Here is a 14,701-nt window from a genome sequence, read left to right as displayed (position 1 = left end):
CAGGAAGCACTCAGCAGATCAGGCAGCATCTGAGCAGAGGAAGGTGGAGTTCAGGTTTAAGGGCAATGATTAATTTTTTGCTGGAAAATATAAGAAATATAAAGAATAGGCAGGGAGGTAGATGAGGCAGTCAAGGTGCCCATTGGCTATTTGAATTTTTCCTCATTGGCCAGCACGCAAGGGAGAGTTTATGCCAAGGACAGTACAAACCCTCGTTGGATAAGCAGCTAATGTACCTTGTTTCGCTGGAATTGCAGGAAGGATGTGATGGTACAGAGACTTTCAAGGAGAAAGTCAGGAATGGGGAGTTTTAGCCGCAAAGAAAAAAAAATTGGTTAGGCTGAGGTTGCTATGTTTGGAACAGAAGAATGGAGATTTAACTGAGATGTAAATGATGAGAGGCCTTTGATAGAGTGGATAGGAAGGAGGTGTTCCCAATAACTAGGGAGGATAGATTTCAAGTAATTAGTGACAGAATTAGAGGAAAGTTGATTTTTTTATCACCCAGCTTGTGATAGAGATCTGGAACTCAGTGCCTGAAAGGACAGTGGAGACAAAAAGTCTCATTGCATTTAAAAGTTGCACTTGAGGTAACCTACAGGGCTACAGACTGAGTACAATTAGGCTGGATGACAATCTTTCAGCAAGCAGACATGATGGGATTTCGTCTGTGAGATTTTTTTATGGCATGGCAGAGAGTAAAGTTCCAGCAGCTCAAATCCCGAAGTGAAACTTGAAACAGCTGCCAGAACATTTTAGCAATTTATGTATGAGGAAGAGGTTTACTGAAGCCAAGCTGTAACTCTTAGACCAATTGTGATGACTTCATATTAAAGTTAAACACTTATTAAAATTAAAAAAAACTTTTTTCTGGAAAGTCCGGGGGGCATTCTCCGTTTTTAAGGGGGCCAGTAGGGCCCCGGCATGCGCCGCGCAGCTTCTGCTGCCGATACGGGACCCAGCACTTCCGGCCGCGGGACCACACATGCGCGCGGCGGCCAACTATGGCGGCGGCCCTGCGCAACATGGCGGATCCACAAAGCGGGCTGGCCCGTAAGAAGGTAGCCCCCCCCCCTCAAGATCACGTGTGCCCGCTGTTCGGTGCCCCCCGATCGCGGGCCTGGCCGTCGTGGAGGCTGATTGCCCCGCCCACCACCAGGACAGCCACCGCAGCTGCAATGCCGAGCTCCCGCTGGGTGGAACCATACGAGAACCACGCCGGCGGGGACTCGGCCGGTCAACCGGGGAGAATCGCTGCAGGGGCCTCGTTCAACGACCCCCGACCAGCACCATGTCGACCGCTCTCGCGCAGCTGGCAGCGATTCCCCGTTTGTCGGAGAATTGCACAAAGGCGTCGTGGGTCTGACGCCACATTCTCCGCCCCCGCGTCGGGCGCAATTGCGGCGCAAGGGCTCGGAGAATCACGGCTCTTGGCTTAAAATAAACTCTCCTTTTGATGGCAACAGTCCTTACCAAATTTCTAATCTATAACATTCTGATAACATAATGCCCTACTGCACTCATGTTCTCTGAGGGTGACAGAAAAACAGGCCTGGGCTTGTCCACATACTGTCTTCATTGATATCTCACCAGCCACCACCCACACAGTTGTAAATGTTTTCTTTCCTGCTTTTGTCCTTTGATCCTACACTCTGCTGTTTCCTACGATCCTTTAGAAGTTCCCCTTTCCCAGAATTGGTTAGCCCCGTTTTTTCTTACTTTATGGTTACTACATTTTAAAAGTAAACTTATACTATATTTGCCTCAGCTACTTCCAACCATCCAATTGTTTATGTTCCTCTTTGAAATACCATAGCCAACTTCAAACCACTTCTTTCTTTATCCTATGTAGATTCTTACTTGAGTTTTCCTGGCACTCAACCACTTGCCTTCCCACACCTCTTTTTAATGTTTGACTTTTGCAGTCTTTCTGCCTTTAATCCAATTAAGCCAATCACACTCTCCACAAACTTGTTTTTCCATCTTTGAGAATGACAGTGATATTACAGGCAAAAGTTAAAACTCCTTTTCCTGATAAATTCTAGGGTCATCATTACATTTCAATGAGTAAGAGGCTTCAAGGGGATTTGAGCAGCTTAAACACATGGGCAAGCAACACGGCAGATGAAATTTTAATACTGTGTTGAGGAGGAATTTCTGCATTCAGAGTATGGTGAATCTTTGGAAGTCTCTATCCCAAAAGGCGGTGGAAGCTCAATCATCGAGCATGTTGAGGACAGAAATGAATGACCTCAAGGGATATGGAAGGAGAGATGGTGTAGGCGTAGATGGTCAGCCACGATCTATTTGAATGGCGGAGCAGGCTCGATGGGCCAAATGGCCTCGTCCTGCTCCTATTTCCTATGTCCCTAGATGCCATGGAACTGTTTCAAAAAATATAGATCAAGCCAGCATTGGCTGAAATGCAGCACAACTCCGGTCACACAAGTTCACAGGAGTGGTCCACCGCCAATATTGTCCAGATCAGGGTGGTATCAGCAACATTCTGCTGACAAATTCTGTTCAAGGTTCTGACCCAAACTTTTATCTTTTCCCAGCGCTGAGCAATTTACTTAGCAAAATACCACTGTTTCCATTTGCTCGTATTTGTTGCTGATGCATCCTCAGCATCACATGGAAAGAAAAGAATCACCAATGGTGCTGTCCTTTCCATGGACAAACATTCTGAGCGGACTCGTGCTAATCAAGCAAAGAGGCTTCTTTGGCTTGGGCATGTGCAGAGGATGGTAGATGGCCGCCTGCCCAAGAATATGCTATACTGGGATCACCAGGATGCTCAAATGACTGATTCAAGGCTGCTGTCAAATGGGACATGTAGGCTTCACCAACAATCCGAACAAGTGGGAAGGTCTAGCCGATGATCGATGCAAATGGTGACACCGGCTGTGGGCAAGAATTCTCCACACCATGACATATGGGGCAGGATTCCTCATTTCTGAGACTAAGTGTTGATGCCAACGGCGAATCCGTGGACTTTTACGACAGAAACATCAGCGCCGCACCTGCACCGATTCCGCTACCGGTGAGGGGCTAGCACTGGTGCTGCGTATAATACCATCAGTTCACATGAAAAATGGTGCGGGATTCGCCGGGTCCGTGATTGACACTCACAGGGCTGATAAGCTGCAGCTGCACATAAACATTACACTGCCCACACACACACTTATCGAAGCCACAAAGATGGGACAGGTTGTGCTGGAGCACACCCATACAGCTGATGGGTCGGCTGGGGCCAGAGGGCACCCAGGGGGGACCCCTCGGGGTGGGGGAGGGGGGAGTACACATATACGACCCATGGCATTGGGTTTAAAGCGGGCTGTCAGCGGCAGGCACAGCTGCATGGCTGCCTTTTCGGCTGCAGTAATGGTGTTGCGTATCCGTCCAGCCAACCTCCTGGCCACCCCCCCGACTCAGGCAGATGCCCCCCAGCCATCGCCATGACTGTTGGCGAAGTATGGCGATGTTGGACACTGTCCGTACGCCCTCTCTCTCAGCAGCCACCACGCCAGGTACACGATATTTGAAAGCACACGTGAACCGTGCCGTCGGGAACCCGGCCCATCGGAGGCAGAGACTCATGGGTGGGCCTATTAATGATACGCAAACAGTGTTTAAAGTACACGCGGAGTGAAACGCATTGACGCAATTTTGGCGTCGGAAGCTATTCTCCACCCAATCACACTTCCCGATTTCGGCGGTGGCTAACGCAGAATCCCGTCCATGGTTTCAAAACCTGCAAAACAGACAGCGGCCCTGTAAACAAGGCATCAGCAAAGAACATCCTGGACTACCAACAAAAGAGGTGTAGCAGTTGATCTCAACTATCCATACCTAATTTCTGAGGCAGTATTCCCATCATCTCTCACAGATGGAAGGATGCCACTCCTTATTTGTAGTTTTTACTTTTGTTTCGACTTTAACATTCTACTCTTATTATCATTGCCAACAGCAAACGTACAAAATCAAAGGCACAACATTGCTGCCAAGAGTTGTTGTGTAGTGATAATATGGCACTTCCAGCATAATTAACCCAAGCTATTGCATGTGAAATGTACAGTGACGAGGTGGTCAAGGCTTTTGGACTAAAGCAATTAGTACAAGCTGGATCACAAGAATCAAACTCCTCGGTTTTGCATGTATTGTTGTACATACAATCTGTTTTGGTCCAGGATATGGATTTCCCATTATTATCTGCTCTATTCTGAGTGAAGTGTGGTGAGTTAATATTGGGTAGCAGGTACCATTTGGCTGTAATAAGTTATCATTCTTTTTCACTCTGACATGGTGCAATGATAATCTGCAGAATCATAAGCACTTATAATCACAATAGATGCACATCTTATATCAAATTTGCAGCTTGCAATTTTTGAACCGTATTCATTGAACTGCAGGTTGACAAATCGGTGAATTAGATAATGTTTTCTTTGAAAGAAACATTTGAGTTGAATTTTCTGTTGGTTTTCTAGAGCCGGTGCTGAGTAGTTTAACTACATCCTTATACCGTGGAACAAGCAGAAGCTTGCTTTTTTATATTGCTGTACCAGTAAAGATTCCATAAAACAATAGACCTGAGTCCATCATATTATACTTGCAATGGGTATTTGCGCGTGTAGAGCTTAAGCAACAGAAGTTGAGCTACAGTGCTCTTTAACTCATGATATTGTTACAAAAGCAAACTTAACTTCTTGTCAGAGGGCAAAGGTCAGGAACTTCAAGTCTCACTAAATCTTGAAGATTCCACGCGTATGTGAGAATGGGAATGTCTGCACATGCACGATTCAGTATTTTGAAGTTCTTTGGGCCGAGGGCGGGCCTAGCGCACCCACGCAAAAGGGAAAACGGCGTGGAAACCCGGATCATGTGACTGGGAACAGAGAAACATTGCAAACAAGTGACCCAAGCAGGGGATTTGGAGACAGGACAGGGAGAGGTCCCAAAGGAAATCCCCGAAAGGGGGACCAAGACCAATTCCAGTTAAATTAAGGGGGAAAAAAAGAGAAGAGCAGAGAAACCGGCTCCAAGAAAGAAAAGGGCTTCAGTTAGCTGTTATGGGCGGCCGTGGCTTAGCAACTGCAAAGTCTATTATGAAGTTCACCTGACCTACAACCTTTATGTTGAACTTGGCTAGGATGAGCACAAACACCTTCACTGCAGGTGTGATTCAACAGACTTCCTAGACACTATCATCAAAACAAGGTTTATTCTAAGAATGTAGATAACATATATATAAACACAGCAAGAATTTTTATCAATTACAAACATAAAGACACCACACAGCTAGAGTGAATTAATGAATTCCCCCTTAGTTGTTCCAATTCAGTAACAAAATCTAATTAAACCAAAACCCCCGTTCAAGGGCATGGCACAGCACACTGTATTCTCACTTGAATGGGACTGGTCCTTTCCTGAAATTTTGATCCAGTTCCAAACAGCAGATTCAAACGCCTTCCGGAAAGCAACTATATCTTTAAAATTACCAACGCAGTTAGCACTGGAACAGCTTTCCAAATGAAAACAGGGAAAACCCATCTTTCTCCTTCTGTCGTCCAAAGAAGTCAAACTGAAACTGAAACCCTCTCTCACCTCACAGCCACAGCCCAATGTGCAACACGTCACATGCTAAGAGACTAAACCTTTCTTAAAGGGACACTCACATGACGTTGCAAACTGGAAGTGGTGAGGGCTCAGGAGTAGCTCTAGCATTCTACAAAGGCACCAAAAGGTTGGTTCCTCCGTGTTGTGGGTTGTTAGGGCAAAGGCACCACTTTAGGAGCTATTCTGCTCAGAGCAGCTAAAGAGCTGAAGTTATCATTGTGCGTTGGTGCTGAGTGTATACTCAGAAATCCAGGGCAACAGAGTCTCAGGAAGTGAGATTGAAATCCTCTGAGGTGGGCCGTGGTTGATGCTGATCAAGCTGCAGCAACCTTTGGGGAGAATTCCCAGTTTAGTCTTTGACGGTGAAAACTGGAACCCATTGTTGGGAAGACAAAGTTTCAATGAGATTGGTTGACTCACATTGTTTACTAATGCCTGGGTAGGTTGTTGAGAAATCCATGGTCACTGCTTGATTGCATCTGCCATTTATCAGTGCAGTATGGTGTGTCCATCCACAGTTTACCTGTTAATTCATGAGGTTATTCATGAAGGCCCTGCCTTCTCAACCCTGTCCCTCGTCTGAGGTGTGGTGGTCCTCCGGTTAAATCACCACCAGTCAGCTCTCCCCCTCAAAGGGGAAAGCACCCTCTGGTCATCTGGGACTATAGCAACTTTACCTTACCTTATCTGTCAATTCACATGCTCTTTATATTAACCCAGAATGTTAGAGTATGAGACATGCATTGGAAATTGTTTTATCTTTCTGACATTGCATCTTGTGGCTTTATTTTTTTTAACAAGTGTCTTGAATGTCGAACATCGTCGACTTTAAACAAAACGTTATTGATCCCTAACTGGATGTTACCAAAAATTTGGGGACTGGTCAAGGAACAGGGCCATATCCAGAGTGTAGTTTCCCTGTTTGAGAGTGAGTGCATCACAGAGATAACCCTAATATCTCACAGGGTAAAGGTCATCTTGTCAATAGCTAAACCAAAAAAAAAATCCACTGCTATAAACTCATATTTTAAATATTGTTGTTTAAAAATCATTTTAGTTATTTTTCACTTCTAATTTTTGGTTGAGATGAATGTGTTCTCTTGAGCAATTATTGTACAGCAACTGTTGACAGGAAATAGAAGCTGACAGGATTTTACTCTTGCATTCTAGTGTGTGTGTGTGTGTGTGTGTGTGTGTGTGTGTGTGTGTGTGTGATCGTGTGTGTGTGTGTGATCGTGTGTGTGTGTGTGATCGTGTGTGTGTGTGTGATCGTGTGTGTGTGTGTGATCGTGTGTGTGTGTGTGATCGTGTGTGTGTGTGTGATCCAGGGACCTGCAATAGAATTGAAAGTTATAAATGATTTATTTGTTTACTGGCTTTGCTAGCTAACCTGTCTTTAAAAAAAACAAAAAATTCTTTCTAATCTTTCTTTTCCAGGTTTCAGCAAATCATGGCATCCACTTTCTTGGATTTATTGTCGCATTTGTTGTTTCCTTTGCGTTGGCGTGTTCAGTTCTCATCATCGTCCATGTTATAAGGGGCAGAAATCTTCCTCTGCAGCAGGTCAGTGAGCTGATGTGTCGTTTTATACGTGCTACCTCGGGTTGGATTCCGGCACAATCTGTGTCCGTGCGTCATCTTCTGGCGTTCACCCAGCTAAAATCGGGTTCCTTATCTCTGTTACAAAACGGTTGACGTATAATAAACCGGGCCCAGGGTCATATTTGACAGTTTAACTGCCAGAAGAATTTTTGAAGAATAAAGGGATTAAGGGTTATGGTGTTCGGGCCGGAAAGTGGAGCTGAGTCCACAAAAGATCAGCCATGATCTCATTGAATGGCGGAGCAGGCTCGAGGGGCCAGATGGCCTACTCCTGCTCCTAGTTCTTATGTTCTTATGTAGAAGCTGGTTCAACCAATGCCATTTGTCCCAGCATCTCGACTAAAACAGCCACATGACAAAAGCGATTATTGTTTCTTGTCAATGGGGTAGAAATGCATCTTGACTGGCAATGGAAAGCAAGTTCCTGTTCCATTAACTTAATATCCGGTTGAACAAAGAAAATTACAGTACAGGAACAGGCCCTTCGGCCCTCCCAGCCTGCGCTGATCCAGATCCTTTATTTAAACCTGTCTTCTATTTTCCAAGGATCTACTTCCCTCTGTTCCCCGCCCGTTCATATATCTGTCTAGATGCATCTTAAATGATGCTATCGTGCCCACCTCTACCACCTCCGCTGGCAAAGCGTTCCAGGCACCCACCACCCTCTGCGTAAAAAAGCTTTCCATGCACATCTCCCTTAAACATCTCCCTATCTTTAGATCAAATAGTTTGGATGGGGTGGTGTTTGTGCAGTGTGTCCAGGAAGCTTTTCTAACACAGTATGTAGATTGTCCGACCAGAGGAAGGGCAATATTGGATTTAGTACTTGGTAATGAACCAGGGCAAGTGATAGATTTGTTAGTGGGGGAGCATTTTGGAGATAGTGACCACAATTCTGTGACTTTCACTTTAGTAATGGAGAGGGATAGGTACGTGCAACAGGGCAAGGTTTACAATTGGGGGAAGGGTAAATACGATGTTGTCAGACAAGAATTGAAGTGCATAAGTTGGGAACATAGGCTGTCAGGGAAGGACACAAGTGAAATGTGGAACTTGTTCAAGGAACAGGTACTACGTGTCCTTGATATATATGTCCCTGTCAGGCAGGGAAGAGGTGGTCGAGTGAGGGAACCATGGTTGACAAGAGAGGGTGAATGTCTTGTTAAGAGGAAAAAGGAGACTTATGTAAGGCTGAGGAAACAAGGTTCAGACAGGGCATTGGAGGGATACAAGATAGCCAGGAGGGAACTGAAGAAAGGGATTAGGAGAGCTAAGAGAGGGCATGAACAATCTTTGGCGGGGAGGATCAAGGAAAACCCCAAGGCCTTTTACACATATGTGAGAAATATGAGAATGACTAGAGCGAGGGTAGGTCCGATCAAGGACAGTAGCGGGAGATTGTGTATTGAGTCTGAAGAGATAGGAGAGGTCTTGAACGAGTACTTTTCTTCTGTATTTACAAATGAGAGGGGCGATATTGTTGGAGAGGACAGTGTGAAACAGATTGGTAAGCTCGAGGAAATACTTGTTAGGAAGGAAGATGTGTTGGGCATTTTGAAAAACTTGAGGATAGACAAGTCCCCCGGGCCTGATGGGATATATCCAAGGATTCTATGGGAAGCAAGAGATGAAATTGCAGAGCCGTTGGCAATGATCTTTTCGTCCTCACTGTCAACAGGGGTGGTACCAGGGGATTGGAGAGGGGTGAATGTCGTGCCCCTGTTCAAAAAAGGGACTAGGGATAACCCTGGGAATTACAGGCCAGTTAGTCTTACTTCGGTGGTAGGCAAAGTAATGGAAAGGGTACTGAAGGATAGGATTTCTGAGCATCTGGAAAGACACTGCTTGATTAGGGATAGTCAGCATGGATTTGTGAGGGGTAGGTCTTGCCTTACAAGTCTTATTGAATTCTTTGAGGAGGTGACCAAGCATGTGGATGAAGGTAAAGCAGTGGATGTAGTGTACATGGATTTTAGTAAGGCATTTGATAAGGTTCCCCATGGTAGGCTTCTGCAGAAAGTAAGGAGGCATGGGATAGTGGGAAATTTGGCCAGTTGGATAACGAACTGGCTAACCGATAGAAGTCAGAGAGTGGTGGTGGATGGCAAATATTCAGCCTGGATCCCAGTTACCAGTGGCGTACCGCAGGGATCAGTTCTGGGTCCTCTGCTGTTTGTGATTTTCATTAATGACTTGGATGAGGGAGTTGAAGGGTGGGTCAGTAAATTTGCAGACGATACGAAGATTGGTGGAGTTGTGGATAGTAAGGAGGGCTGTTGTCGGCTGCAAAGAGACATAGATAGGATGCAGAGCTGGGCTGAGAAGTGGCAGATGGAGTTCAACCCTGAAAAGTGTGAGGTTGTCCATTTTGGAAGGACAAATATGAATGCGGAATACACGGTTAACGGTAGAGTTCTTGGCAATGTGGAGGAGCAGAGAGATCTTGGGGTCTATGTTCATTCACCTTTGAAAGTTGCCACTCAAGTGGATAGAGCTGTGAAGAAGGCCTATGGTGTGCTCGCGTTCATTAACAGAGGGATTGAATTTAAGAGCCGTGAGGTGATGATGCAGATGTACAATACTTTGGTAAGGCCACATTTGGAGTACTGTGTACAGTTCTGGTCACCTCATTTTAGGAAGGATGTGGAAGCTTTGGAAAAGGTGCCAAGGAGATTTACCAGGATGTTGCCTGGAATGGAGAGTAGGTCTTACGAGGAAAGGTTGAGGGTGCTAGGCCTTTTCTCATTAGAACAGAGAAGGATGAGGGGCGACTTGATAGAGGTTTATAAGATGATCAAGGGAATAGATAGAGTAGACAGTCAGAGACTTTTTCCCCGGGTGGAACAAACCATTACGAGGGGACATAAATTTAAGGTGAAAGGTGGAAGATATAGGAGGGATATCAGAGGTAGGTTCTTTACCCATAGAGTAGTGGGGTCATGGAATGCACTGCCTGTGGAAGTAGTTGAGTCAGAAACATTAGGGACCTTATAGCAGCTATTGGATAGGTACATGGATTACGGTAAAATGATATAGTGTAGATTTATTTGTTCTTAAGGGCAGCACGGTAGTATTGTGGATAGCACAATTGTTTCACAGCTCCAGGGTCCCAGGTTCGATTCCGGCTTGGATCACTGTCTGTGCAGAGTCTGCATATCCTCCCCGTGTCTGCGTGGGTTTCCTCTGGGTGCTCCGGTTTCCTCCCACAGTCCAAAGATGTGCAGGTTAGGTAGATTGGCCATGATAAATTGCCCTTAGTGTCCAAAATTGCCCTTGGTGTTGGGTGGAGGTGTTGAGTTTGGGTAGAGGGCTCTTTCCAAGAGCCGGTGCAGACTCAAAGGGCCGAATGGCCTCCTTCTGCACTGTAAATTCAATGATAATCTATGATTAATCTAGGACAAAGGTTCGGCACAACATCGTGGGCCGAAGGGCCTGTTCTGTGCTGTATTTTCTATGTCTATGTTCTATGTTAAACTTTCCCCCTCTCACCTTGAAATCGTGACCCCTTGTAATTGACACCCCCACTCTTCGAAAAAGCTTGTTGCTATCCACCCTGTCCATACCTCATAATTTTGTAGATCTCATTCAGGTCCCCCCGCAACCTCCGTCTTTCCAACGAAAACAATCCTAATCTACTCAACCTCTCTTCACAGCTAGCACCCTCCATACCAGGCAACATCCTGGTGAACCTCCTCTGCACCCTCTCTAAAGCATCCACATTCTTCTGGTAATGTGGCTACCAGAACTGCACGCAGTGTTCCAAATGTGGCTGAACCAAAGTCCTATACAACTGTAACATGACCTGCCGACTCTTGTACTCAATACGCCATCCGATGAAGGCAAGCATGCTGTATGCCTTCTTGACCACTCTATCGACCTGCGTTGCCACCTTCAGGGTACAATGGACCTGAACTCCCAGATCTCTCTGTACATCAATTTTCCCCAGGAGTCTTCCATTGACCGTATAGTCCGCTCTTGAATTAGATCTTCCAAAATGCATCACCTCGCATTTGCCTGGATTGAACTCCATCTGCCATTTCTCTGTCCAACTCTCCAATCTATCTATATTTTGCTGTATTCTCTGACAGTCCTCCTCGCTATCTGCAACTCCACCAATCTTAGTATCATCTGCAAAGTTGCTAATCAGACCATCTATACCTTCGTCCAGATCATTTATGTATTTCACAAACAACAGTGGTCCGAGCACGGATCCCTGTGGAACACCACTAGTGACCTTTCTCCATTTTCAGACACTCCCTTCCACTACTACTCTCTCTCCTGTTGCCCAGCCAGTTCTTTATCCATCTAGCTAGTACACCCTGAACCCCATGCGACTTCACTTTTTCCATCAACCTGCCATGGGAAACTTTATCAAACGCCTTACCGAAGTCCATGTATATGACATCTACAGCCCTTCCCTCATCAATTAACTTTGTCACTGTAGGGTATACAGAAGGCCGTCAATGCCACGCAGCCCTATTTGCAAATCGGTCTGAGACAGATATTTCCATCATGTCTTTCTATTGTCACCTATTGTGGGTTTTGTTTTAAATGGGGGGAGTCAGAGTGTTGAGAGACTATTGCAAAATGGGGATCTCTTGTGCGTACCCCAGTTCCTAATTGAGACTGAAGTGTTGTCTGAATGTCAGCGGCCAATTGAGAAGGGAAAGTTCAACTGGGAAACAGTTATTTGACATTGTGGGGGAGAATTTCCACCGGCATCTCCTGCTCGTCTGTTGTATTCTGACGGAACAGCCAAGAAAATCCTGGAAATAAAATCCTGGCTCCCCTGAGAAATTACAAGGGGTAAGTGGGAGATCTCCACTTGACAGTTCACTCCCTATGTCTTTGACGGCTAGTGCTGTGATCATTTTTTACCGAATCTACACCTGCAGGGCTGCAGTTTGTTGGAAATGTTGCTTTAGTTTGACATGGTATACTGTCTGTGCCAAAACCAGCCAGACTGGTGGCTGTATACAGGGGTAGTGTTGCACTAAGTCCAGTGGCAGCTGCAGAATCCAGTGACAATCATTTATTCCTCATGTATTTATTTCATGGCATGAACCTGCCACTCTTCACCATAATCACAGACTGCCCTGCACGATTTCTGTGTGGAATATAACGTGTCTAGATTTATTCAATGTTCTGTGTTAACATTGGTCAGGTGAGTGGAACAAAGGGCTAAGAAACAAGATACATACATTATTGTCATGCTTCTGTCAGTGGAGATTAATGTCATAATGTGCCTCTACAGAATCCACGACTGGTCAATATGTAGAAGCTCAGCTGTTGGAAATATTGAATTAATCTCTCAAAGCGCAAACAATTCTAATTTTCTGACAAAGGTCCAAATTTAACACTCAGCAGAATTCAGGTTTTGGGGAAGGGTATTAAAACGCAGATAGCAACCCACCTCCTCATATCCTGATGCCTTCTTGCCATTTTCTGATGTTAACCTGGTCACTAAAGCAAGCCACTCACAGGTAGGCAGTGGAGTCCTCATTAAATATGTAAATTGGGTCCCAATGATTTTATCAGAAGCTGAACTTCTATTTTAAGGGGAAAGATAATTCAGCACCCACCCCCAACAGACCAGCTCTGTTATGAGGTCGATCTTGGTAAAGTAGAGACCCAGGCAGATAAGTTTTAGAATTTTATGTTACGTTTGCTGGTGGGCTGAGAAGAACAAGAGTCCAAGAATATTCCTGGAACTAAAAGCCTGATTTTTCATCCTTGAGGCAGTTATGGGGAGTTGGGGAAATTCTCAGCTCGACTGCACCAGCCTCGGGAGAAAGTGCCTGTAAAGGCGGGATCTTCATTTCCGGGGGCCAGGTGGAGGCTGGAGTTGCGCCAGGCAACCTGAGAAGTGTGGAGGCAGCGGCGGGGCTGCTGAGTCAGGAGATAGACCGTTTAAAAGGCCCACCTTGGTGACTTTGGCCCATTTTTTAAAAAAAGCATAAAGGCACTCACACTTGCTTCACCCTCCTAACACTCACCAAGCCTCATCCATACCACCTCATTCCTCCACCCACCTCCTATGTCCCCTCGTGGCTCTTTTGCCAATCTCTGCCCTTCCATCCACCCACGTCCCCTCATGCTTATCCCCATGATGGAGCCTGCTAGATCAGGATAGCTGCTGCTGGTTTCTGAACAGAACCAGGTGACATCCTTTAAAGGCATTCCTGAAAACCAGACGGCCTAGGAATGGGGTCGGGAATCCCAGAATCTGAGCCTGCCCACCATTTTTAATGGACTCTCGAGTCAACCTGACTTGATGTAAATCTAAGCCAAAGTCATGGCCTCTCAGTTATGTCTGGGTGCATCAGCCACCTCTGGGTTCAAGCCCCCACCGTTAAAATCCGAGCCAAAATCCTTTAAGTTGTAAATAAAAGTTTTTTAAAAATCTGGGGCGTCATTCTCCGACCCCCCGCCGGGGCGGAGAATGGCCGTTGGCTGCCGTGAATCCCGCCCCCGCCGAAGTCTCCGGTACCGGAGATTGGGCGGGGGCGGGAATCGGGCCGCGCCGGTTGGCGGGACCCCCCGCTGGATTCTCCGGCCCGGATGGGCCGAAGTCCCGCCCAGAAATTGCCTGTCCCGCCGGCGTAAATCAAACCTGGTATTTACCGGCGGGACCAAGCGGCGTGGGCGGGCTCCGGGGTCCTGGGGGGGGGGCGCGGGGCGATCTGACCCCGGGGGGTGCCCCCACGGTGGCCTGGCCCGCGATCGGGGCCCACCGATCCGCGGGCGGGCCTGTGCCATGGGGGCACTCTTTCCCTTCCGCTTCCGCCACGGCCTCCACCATGGCGGAGGCGGAAGAGACTCTCCCCACTGCGCATGCGCGGGAAACTGACAGCGGTCGCTGACGCTCCCGCGCATGCGCCGGGAAACTGACAGCGGCCGCTGACGCTCCCGCGCATGCGCCGCATTTCCGCGCCAGCTGGCGGGGCAACAAACGCCATTTCCGCCAGCTGGCGGGGCGGAAATCCCTCCGGCATCGGCCTAGCCCCTCAATGTTGGGGCTAGGCCGCCAAAGATGCGGAGCATTCCGCACCTTTGGGCCGGCGCGATGCCCGTCTGATTGGCGCCGTCTTTGGCGCCAGTCGGCGGACATCCCGCCGTTGGGGGAGAATTTCGCCCCTGACACTTTGGGCGGGATTCTCCGACCCCACGCCAGGTCGGAGAATTGCCGGGGGGGGGGGTACGAATCCCGCGACGCCGGGCTGCCAATTCTCCGGTTGCCACGACACCTCAGTGATTCTCCGCGCTCGCCAGGCCGAATGCCTGCTGTGTGCGGCCGAGTCCCGCCGGTGTCGTTCGCGTGTGGTCCTGCCCGGCGCGACCTTGGCGTTCTGGCTGCAGGGGCCGTCCTGGTGTGGAGGAGAGGGGATCTGACTTCGGGGGGGCCTCCACGGTGGCCAGGCCCGCGATTGGGGCCTCCCAACCGGCGGGCGGGCTAATCCGGGGGAGGGCCTATGTTCCTCTG

The 14,701-nt window shown here is 47.5% G+C and overlaps 1 protein-coding gene across 2 annotated transcripts in view; it reads left to right on the top strand.

The window, feature by feature from the left end:
* LOC140408391 (limbin-like) overlaps positions 1–14,701 on the top strand; it is a 217,202-nt gene that overhangs the window by 26,259 nt on the left and 176,242 nt on the right. For both annotated transcript variants that reach the window (XM_072495516.1, XM_072495515.1), the window contains exon 8: positions 7,054–7,179. In XM_072495516.1, coding sequence (XP_072351617.1) covers positions 7,054–7,179 — 126 coding nt within the window. The remainder of the gene's footprint in view (positions 1–7,053; positions 7,180–14,701) is intronic.

Source organism: Scyliorhinus torazame, chromosome 3 (assembly GCF_047496885.1).
Source record: "Scyliorhinus torazame isolate Kashiwa2021f chromosome 3, sScyTor2.1, whole genome shotgun sequence".
Taxonomy (NCBI): domain Eukaryota; kingdom Metazoa; phylum Chordata; class Chondrichthyes; order Carcharhiniformes; family Scyliorhinidae; genus Scyliorhinus; species Scyliorhinus torazame.
Note: the sequence above shows the minus strand (reverse complement) of the source record. Positions and strands in the feature narration are given on the sequence as shown.